Below are 9476 nucleotides of genomic sequence, written 5' to 3' on the forward strand. Positions count from 1 at the left end.
AGAGGTGCGTAAAGGGGCGTGCGAAGCAATGGGGGGTGCAAAGGGGTGTGCAAAGCAAAGGGGGTGCAAAGAGGTGCACAAAGAGGTGTGCAAAGCAATGGGGGGGTGCGAAGGGGTGTGCAAAGCAAACGGGGGGTGCAATACAAATGGGGGTGCAAAGGAGTGTGCAAAGCAAACGGGGGTGTGCAAAGGGGGTGTGCAAAGGGGGTGTGCAAAGGGGCGCAAAGCAAAGCAGTGCAAAGCAGACGGGGTGCGCAAAGCCGAAATCGATGCAGAGCAAACGGGGGGGCGCAAATCAAAGGAGAGGGGGGTGCGGAGCAGAGGGGCGCAGAGCACGGGGCTGAGCAGAGCCAGGGGGGGGCCGCCGGGGCCAGGTGAGTTTGCCCGTGCCCGGCTGCCGGTGCCAGAGCGGGGGCACCTCGGGGGGGGGCGCAGCGCCCCCTCACCCCCCCGGCTGCGCGGCCGGGACCCCCCCGGCACTGGGAAGGGGGACGGGGGACGGGGGGGGGCTCTCTTGGTTGGCGCCCCCCCCGCTTGGGGCTCCTGTGCGACTGCGGAAATCGGGGGGGGGGGGCGAGGGGAGGGCAGGGGGCGGGGGCTGCCGAGCCGGGCGCAACTTTGGGAAGCGCGGGGCGCGCACAGCTCGGCCGCGGGAGCGCGCCTCGGGGGGGGGGGGGGGGAGGAAAAAAAAAGGGGGGGAGAAAAAAAAAAACCCACAAGCAACCCTAACGGCAGGCGGCAATTGGCTGCGGCTCCTATTCTCTTCCGGGTTTCCAACGGCTGCAAGTTTATTTTAGCTATTAAAAAAAAAAAAATCGGCAAAAAAAAAAAAACAGAAATAAATAAAAAAAATAAAAGTGGCGCCGAGCGAAGCCAATCGCCGCAGCCCCGCAAAGTTTCCCACGTGCTCCCGGTGCCCGCTGGCCGTGGCGCTGCCGGGCCCCCCCCCCGGGCCCCCCCCAGCTCCCCGCAGCCGCTCCGGGACTTGCGCCGGTTTTGCGCGGGTTTTGCGCGCGCGGTCTGGCAGCGCGCTGCGCTGTGGGGCGCCGTTTTTTTTTCTCTCTTTTTAACGCTTTTTCAGTTTCCCCAGGGGGTCGGGGAGCCGCTGAGGGCCCCGGATCCCCCCTGCCCCCCCCCCGGACCCCCCCTTTCGTTGCGCGCCGGCTCCGTGCGCGCCGTCGGGGGCGGCCGCGGGCGCGCAACAAAGGGCCGCGGGCGGGCGCGGGGCGTGACGGGCAGCGGGGAGAGCCAATGGGAGCGGCGGGGCGGGGTGACGCGGCCCGGAGCCGCCCAATCAGCTGCGGGGGCGGGTGTTGCGACGTTTGAACTCCCCCGGGGGGAGGGGCGCGCCTTTTCTTTTTTTTTTAAATTTTTTATTTTTGATTATTTTTGAAATCGGGATTTTTACTTTTTTTTTTTTTTTTTCCGCCGAAGTTGGCGGCGCCCCGCGGGGCCGGGGCCGCTGGCGGGTTACGGAGCCGCGGGAACCTCGGGATTTAGCACCCAAAATTTAAAAAAAAAAAAAAAGATTTTTTTATTCTTAAAAATCAGGTTTTTAGCAAAAATAAAAAACAAAACAAAACACACCTCCCGAGTGCCGGTCCCGCGGGTGCGGAGCGCTGCGCGCTGCGCCTGGCCGCCACCCCCGCCTAGAGGGCGCCCGGAGCCGTCCCGCGGCCCCGAGGCTCCCGGAGGGCTCCCAAAAAAGTTCCTCCCGCGGCCGCTGCAGCCCGCAACGGGCGCGGGGCAGCCGGGGACACCTCCCCCGGACCCCCCCGTGTCCCCCCCGGGCCCCCAGCGAGGTGCGGGGGAGGGCGCACGGGGAGCCCCGGGGGGCGCAAAGTTCCGCCCCCCCCCCCCGGCTGCCGTCGGGGCGAGCGGGGGGCTGCGGGTCCCGAGGGACGGACGGACAGGGGGACGGGGGGACGGGGGGACGGACGGGGCCCCGAGGGGGCGGTCGGTGTCCCCGCCGTGTCCCCCCCCCCCCCCCCCGTCGGGCGGCCAAGCCCCGACCCCCGGCGCCGCCGGTGGCAGCACAAAGCGGGCGCGGGAGCGCTCCGGGTTTGGGGAGGGGGCTTGTTGGGGAGGGTGGGTTATTGGGGGTGGGTTATTGGGGGTGGGTTATTGGGGGTGGGTTATTGGGGGTGGGTTATTGGGGGGGGGTTATTGCGGGGGGGTTATTGGGGGTGGGTTATTGGGGGTGGGTTATTGGGGGTGGGTTATTGGGGGGGGTTATTGCGGGGGGGTTATTGGGGGTGGGTTATTGGGGGTGGGTTATTGGGGGGGGGTTATTGCGGGGGGGTTACTGGGGGGGGGGGGAGCGAGGTGAGGCACAATTCCTGCCCGTGGCGGCGGATGTGATTTTGGTGAAGCGCACAAGCACCGCCAGCAGAGCGCTCGGGGTGAAGTGACAAGTGGCGGGGGCTCGCCAAACTTGGGAAACCGCCGCGGCTCCCCCGGTTCCCCCCTAAAAACCCTAAAGACCCCCCCTCAGACCCCCCCCCCAAGCCCCCTTTCTACTCCCCCCCCCCCACACTTTCCCCCCATCCTTCCCCAAGCCCGTCCGCCGCCCTCCGGCATGCGAGCATCCCTCGGCGGAGGGGACGGAGGGCTGACCCGAAATATTACAAAAAAAAAAAACACCCTGAAAACTAAAAAATAATTAAAAAAAATAATAATAAAAGAAAAAAACCCGACACACACGCACGCACACAAAAAGTTTGCGGCGCCCCCGCGGCTCTCCCCGCGGCCGGGCGCGCTGCGGGGCGGCGGGGCGGAGGGAGGCGGCGGCCGCAGCCCCCTCCCCGCCCCTCCCCGCCCCCGCGGGCGGCGCGGAGCGGGCGGGCGGCGCGGCGCAGAGCGGGCGGCGCGGAGGGGAGCGCAGCGGGCGCGGAGCGCGGGGGCCGCGGCGGCGGCGGCGGCGGAGCGCAGAAAGGGGGGGGGGGCGCGCGGCGAGCAGCGCGCAGCGGGCAGGCAGCGCTATGCCTCTCAGCCCGAGCCGGGCGGGCGTGCCGAGCGCCTAGTGCGGGGCAAGTCGAGGCGGGGTTAAAGTTCGGCTCATGGAGCGGCTCCGCGCCGGCTGCAGTTTGGCAGAGTTGGAAATGTGAAAGCAAGAAGCAGGCTCGGGGCTCCCCCTCCTCTCTCCTCTTCTCTCTCTCTCTCTCTCTCTCTCTTCTTTTTTTTTTTTTCTTTTTTTTTTTTTTCCCCTCTCTCTCTCTCCCTCTGTCCCCCCCCTCCCCCCTCCGCCCCCCTCCCCTCCTCTCCCCCTCTGTCTCCCTGTGTCCCCGCACACGCACACCTCCAGCCCGCAGCCCCCCGCAGCAGACATGTATTCTCCGCTCTGTCTCACCCAGGTAAGCGGTGCCGGGGCGCGGTGGGGCCGGCGCTGCTTGGGGGGGGGGGGTAGGGGGGGGTCGGGGGGGGCCGCGTGTGCGCCGGGGCAGGGGCAGGGGGCGGCTCGCCGAAACTTCACTTCGGTGCCTTTCCCTTGCATCTCCCCCCCCCCCCCACACACACACCCCTCTTCTCTCTCTCCCCTTACCCCCTTTCCCCGCACGGCCATTTGCGGCGGCACATGGCTAATGGCGCCCACTTATTAACGGCTTAATTAATGGGGGGGGGGGGGAGGTGGGGGGCCGTGCGGGCGCGGGGCTTTGCGGGACGCCCCCCGCACCGCTGCCGCCGCGGCCCCGCCGTGCTTGGTCATCCGCGATCGATGCCGGCGCCGGAGCGCCCCGGCCGCCGCTGCGCCCCGCGGTGCCCCCGCTGCCCTCCGTCCCTCCCTTCCCTTCCCCTTCCCTTCCCCTCCCTCCTTCCCTTCTTTCCCCTTCCCTCCTTCCCCCTTTCCCCTTTTTTTCCCCCTGCCCTCCCCACCCGACACGCCGGCTCCCCCGCCCCGAACTCCGCACTTTTGTTTACGAGCCGGCGGCGGGGGCGGCCGGGGGGTTGTGTGTGTGTGGGGGGGGGGGGGGGGGGGTGCGTGGACAAGGGGTGAGGGGGGGGGGACACGCGGGGGGCACCCGCGGGACACGCGGGGCACGATCGGCCCCGCACGGCCCCGCGGAGCAGCGCGCAGCGGCCGCGCTGCGCGGGGAGCTTGGGGAGTTGCGCGCAATTTTGGGGGGACACCCCCCGCGCACCCCCCGCGCACCTCCCGCACACCCCCCCGCAAACTTGTTTCGGGGTGCGGGTGCGTGTTCCCCCCCCCCCTCCCCGCCGCCGGACTCGGCGCAACTTTTGCGCCCCCCCCCCCCCCCCCCCCGGGGCCCCGTTTGCGGGGAGCTGCGGCCGGGAACGGGGGGTCCGGGGGGGGGTCCCCGCGGTGCCCCCGGGGTTGCGCGGCCGCGGAGCGCCGCCCGCCCCCCCCCCGCCCGCTCCCTGCTGCAGGACGCTAAATTGCACACCTTCAATTAGCAGGATATAATGGTTTAACGAGGAAACGCTTTGTGGCGGACTCAAACCCCAGATTATTTCCTCCTGCAGGAGATTTTTGCCTACATTATTCTCACTAATTTAATTTGAATGCATATTTCTGAATTTTTATTTTATTTTTTTTTTTTACATCCCGGTGAGAAAGCCTCTCCGGGCTCTTTCTGGCCGGGAAAAAAAAATAAAAATAAATAAAATAAATAAAGCGAGGAAAGGCAGCGAGAGGGCAGGCGGCTGCCCAAACTTCGGGGGGCCCCCCTCTCCTTTCCCCCCCCCCCCCCCCCCCAGGCCGCCCCGTCGGGGCGCCCCGCTCGCAGCGCTCAGCCCGGAGCCGCCGCCGCCCGCCCGGAGCCTCACGGCCGCGGGGGGGGGGGAACGGGGCCGGGGGGGCACTTTGCGGGGCACGGGGCTGCGGCTCCGAGCAAGGGCCCGGCCAAACTTCGCTCCTCTCCCTGCCAGCTCCGGGCTCCGACAGCCCCGGGGCTGCAGGGGGGGAGCGCAGCGCCCTGCCCGGGGGCACCGAGCATCGCCACCGCTCCCCGGCCCCACCGGGGCTCCTCACCCTCGGTAGGCCCAGTTGCACGCGAAGGGGGGAAAATAAAAGCCACGGGCCCGTTGCTCGTTGTCTCAGTCCCCCCCTTCCTCTATTTTATTTTTTTTTCCTACCCCCCCCCCCCCAAAAAAAAAAAAAGAGCCCAGACAAAAGCCAGCAGCGCTGCCGGTTGTGCAAATCTCGCATTCTTGTTGCACATTTGGAAAAGTAAGGCGAGGATTAGAGGCCTCCTGGCAAACTCTTCCCTCGGAAGGATCAGTTAGGTGATTCTGTCATTTTCGGTGGAAAAAGGGGACAAGTCCCCGCCAATTGCAAGCAATTTGCTATTTTGCCTTTCGGGACTCCTAGGAGCTTTTAGCGATAGGAGTTTTGGAAGGGGGATTTTTTTGTCGCTGTTAAGTTTGGGTTCAGATTTAAAGGGAAAGCTTTAGAAAGTGGGTTAGAAAAGGAAAACAAACAGAAATCATAGTTAAGAGTGTATTTATCCAAGCACTGTAACTGAAATGGCATGAGCATTTTGTAGCAACTGTCAGGAAAATCTAAACATCGTTCCATTTACATATCTGCTGCAGATCTAGGGACGAGTTGGGGAACATATGCACATCTCCTAATAGATTTACAAGCAAATGGATTGTAAAAATATTAACAAGGGTCGCTGTAGCTGGCTTAATTTCAAAAAGATCAGCTCAAATATATTGTTTCAAAAGACTCCTCTGCAGCGTTACATTATGGCGAGCCTCCTCGGTGGGATTTTGGGGCTCTTTTGTCGTGCTTTTTTGCACCTTTCTGCAGAGCAGCCGAGACCTGCGGTGCGAGCAGACGCAGAATCGTGCGGCCCAAATTCGAGGTGCTGCTTAGGAACGGGCAGCGCTCTGCGGAGCTCTGTCCTCCAACTTTGGGGAGTATCGCGGTGAAAACTTTCTCTTTATTCTCGCTTTGCCAGTTTTCCCGTGCCTTTTATTTTTAGGTGACCCATCAGGCGCCGAGGGGGGAAAGCAAGCGTCTTTATCAAATACTCTGAAAGTTTCCCTTAGAGCTAACTTGGGGAAAGGCAAAGATCACCTCCTTTTTGCACGAGTTTCTTAAAATCCGTGTGTTCTGTAGCGAGGCTGCAGACAAGTCTGCACATCTGTTAGCACACTTGCATTGACACATTTCCAAAACTTTTTTTTTTTTTTTTTTTGCTATAATAACACTGAAATAAATAATTGTATTGTGCAGGAACCGCTCCCCCCCTCCCCGCTTCCAGCACAATTTGTTTGATCCGTCCTGAGTGCTTTTATTTCCACCTCGCCTCTGCTAATATCTCGACGCCGAGATTTCGGCGGCGCGCTTTTACGGAGGACCGTGTCTAGGAAGACAGTTTGAAAGTTAGTCTGTTTATGAGTCATTAACCTTTTCTCGCCGTACACCATTTTGAAAAGACACATTGGAGCCTGGCACGGACGTGCTCACCTCGAGCCGAGCAGCGCCGCTTCTCATTTACTTCAGCCATGGGACCGCTTCAGAGCAGACCCTGGCTGCACACCGAAGCATACCTTTTTTATTTTTTTCTTTTCTTTTTTTTTTTATCCCCAGATCTTTTAGAAGTTTTTTTTTCCCCTCTCATTTTTTTTTTTCCTTCGGGTGTTGCTTTTACCTCCCCGTTCAGGTTCACGCCGTAGAAATCGGCTTTAGCGCAGGTTAAAGCAGCTCGCTCTTGGATAGCATCCAGCGTCGAGCCAAAAAAGTCCCGAGCACATGAGATCAGTCAGGACAAAGCGCTGCTTAAAGCAGAAAAGTTAAAATATTTCAGGATATACCCAGACGTGTTCAGAAACCATTAATGCTTAAAGCGATCCCCTGCCTCATTGTAGGTCTGTCCAGCGTCTGCTGTGTGTACCTTAGCAGATAAACTTGGCCTCGACAAAAGGCCTTTTTTCCTTCGTGGCTCCCTCGGAGCGGGGCAGGGGAAGGACAGGAGGGAGCAGAAATGTGGATTTATTATTTTTAATAGCTCGCAGGGACCTGTAGTTTTTATCTTTCTTTCCTGCGAGAGCTCTTTCTCGGGGGGGAGAGCAGCTCCATGTGCTCTGATTGTGCCTTCTCCCACTTCTCGAATCTACCGACTGCAAACTCGCAGCAATCTTTTTTTTCTTCTTTTTTTTCCCTAAACTTTGCTGAAATTTGAAACTAAGATCTTTTCCAGTAGAGGAGGGGAGTTAAAAGGAAAAAAAAAGAGGAATGTGTCAATCATTGGAGTGATTTATTTTATTTTACCTGCTTAGGTTTTAATAATCATCCATAGTACTTGTGATTGCTGCCGCGCTGCTGCTGTGCTATGATGAAATATATTATGTCGTTTGTGGCAGTTTCTAACAATCTGTGTTTAAAATGAAAATAAATGCTGCGAAACTATGTATAGATTTAGGTATTTACAATTTTAGGGCCTCTCAGAATAAGTGCAGTGAAACCTTTTGGGAGGCCAATAGAAGCCCTTGAATTACGACAGAATTTTGCTGCTGGGTATTTCTACTATCGATTTCTCAATTTTTCATATTTTTTTGCAAAGAAAATGTAAGTTAAAATAATGTATTGAAAGGACGTGAGATGTCTGCTTTAGTAATATTTACAACAACCTGAAATGATTTGGGTAGGAAACGTACTCCATGGGATAATTAAAAAAAAAAAAAGTTAGTTAAGCTGAAAAATCCCCAGTGTTGTCTTGCAAGATTAAGCACTGGTTGGCTTTTGCCATGCTGGGGGAAACGTTGTACAAATTCCTGTTATTTTCCCCGCCTGGAGGGCCCAATCCTGAGGTGTGGAGGCGCTCGGCCTCTGGAAGCAGGGCTGGCCCTGCACGCGGCGCTGGATCAGGCCCCACAGGCTCTGTGCGGCCCCGCGTGCACCGTGATACATGCATATGTTTATTGTTTTGCGTTGTATTTATTATTATTATTTTTTTTTACAAAAGAAAGGGGGGTCTTTCTTGCATTTTTTTAACGTCAGCATAATTTTAATCGTGATTACTTTTGTGTCGAGGAAAGGGGGTGATCTCTGACACGTCGGTACACAAAACAAGCAGTGTCTCTGGATGGCAAAAGTAACTTTCCAAGTACAGCATTTTCTTTTTAAATATGTCAAAATGTGACACAGCGTGTTTAAAAAAATAAAAAATAATTCTTGACCTGTTTGCACAAGTCACGCTAAGGTTTTCTGTCACCGCGATTTTCGATTTTTCAAGTCTCCTTTTATTTTATAGAAAGTTCGCTGTGTTTCGATACGCTTTAATATCAGATATTTTTTTTTTTTCACAGAACATAATCCTAACTTTTTTTAAAAAAATAAAACTTTGTGTTTTCTAAGATTTTCACATTAGTGACTGCCAAGCAGGCGGGATAAATGTGCGGACTGGCTGCGGTACTTTCTCCTCCCTGTATGGTTTGGGAAACAGAGAGAAAAGCTCCCTTCATTGTATTCCTATATGCAGCTGGATCGGCACGTTACTATACCGCGCGCCGCTATTTCCAAATATATCTTAGGGAAAGTTTTACTATACTTTAGACTTCCCCATACAAACATTGATTGGCATCCAAATGTTTAGAATTTGCCAAATTGGCGGGCATACGCTGGCTACACCGCAAGCAGCGGGGTCAGGGAGAGAGCAAAGGGAGATACGCGCTCTGCGAATGGGCTCAGGTCCCCGCGCCGCAGCGTGGCTGTTGGCTTTTAACTCATTCTCCCCTTTTTTAAAGAAACCTGAAGTTCGGGAGGAGGGCCCGATCCTTGCCCCATCGCCACCCCGTCTCGAGTGGCCGCCCGCTTTTCCGAGGGTCGGGGCGAGGAGCGGGGGCAGCCGTCGGTGGGCCGGGGGAAGGCGGCCGAGTGCGGCCGTAATTCTCGCCTTCCCCCCGTCTGGAGGCTTTCATCGGGCTTTGTTGGTGGTTTTGCGTGACATCGACGCTTCTCTGTGACTTTTTCAGGATGAATTTCATCCCTTCATCGAAGCACTTCTGCCTCACGTCCGAGCGTTTGCGTACACGTGGTTCAACCTGCAAGCCCGAAAAAGAAAATACTTCAAAAAACATGAGAAACGCATGTCAAAAGAGGAAGAGAGAGCCGTGAAGGACGAACTGCTAAGTGAAAAACCCGAGGTAAAGCAAAAATGGGCATCCAGACTTCTGGCAAAGCTCCGGAAAGATATCAGGCCTGAATTTCGGGAGGATTTTGTTCTCACAGTGACAGGAAAAAAGCCTCCGTGTTGCGTCCTTTCCAATCCAGACCAGAAGGGCAAGATGAGAAGAATTGACTGCCTTCGCCAGGCAGATAAGGTCTGGAGGTTGGACCTCGTTATGGTGATTTTATTTAAAGGTATTCCGCTCGAAAGTACTGATGGCGAGCGCCTTGTAAAGTCCCCACAGTGCTCTAACCCCGGGCTGTGCGTACAGCCCCACCATATAGGAGTTTCTGTTAAGGAACTCGATTTATATTTGGCATACTTTGTGCACGCAGCAGG

At 57.3% G+C, this 9476-nt stretch overlaps 1 protein-coding gene across 50 annotated transcripts in view; it reads left to right on the forward strand.

Annotated features, from left to right (window-relative positions):
• The window catches only part of NFIA (nuclear factor I A), a 352139-nt gene that overhangs the window by 98052 nt on the left and 244611 nt on the right, over positions 1-9476 (forward strand). For 24 of the 50 annotated variants that reach the window (XM_083846021.1, XM_083846019.1, XM_083846041.1 and 21 more), the window contains exon 2: positions 8944-9475. In XM_083846021.1, coding sequence (XP_083702147.1) covers positions 8944-9475 — 532 coding nt within the window. Of the gene's footprint in view, positions 1-2843; positions 3354-8943; position 9476 lie in introns of those variants that run through there. The other 26 variants (XM_083846065.1, XM_083846031.1, XM_083846034.1 and 23 more) reach the window with 6 other exon arrangements.

The sequence above is a fragment of the Anser anser genome (assembly GCF_964211835.1).
Source record: "Anser anser genome assembly, chromosome: 8".
Lineage (NCBI taxonomy): Eukaryota > Metazoa > Chordata > Aves > Anseriformes > Anatidae > Anser > Anser anser.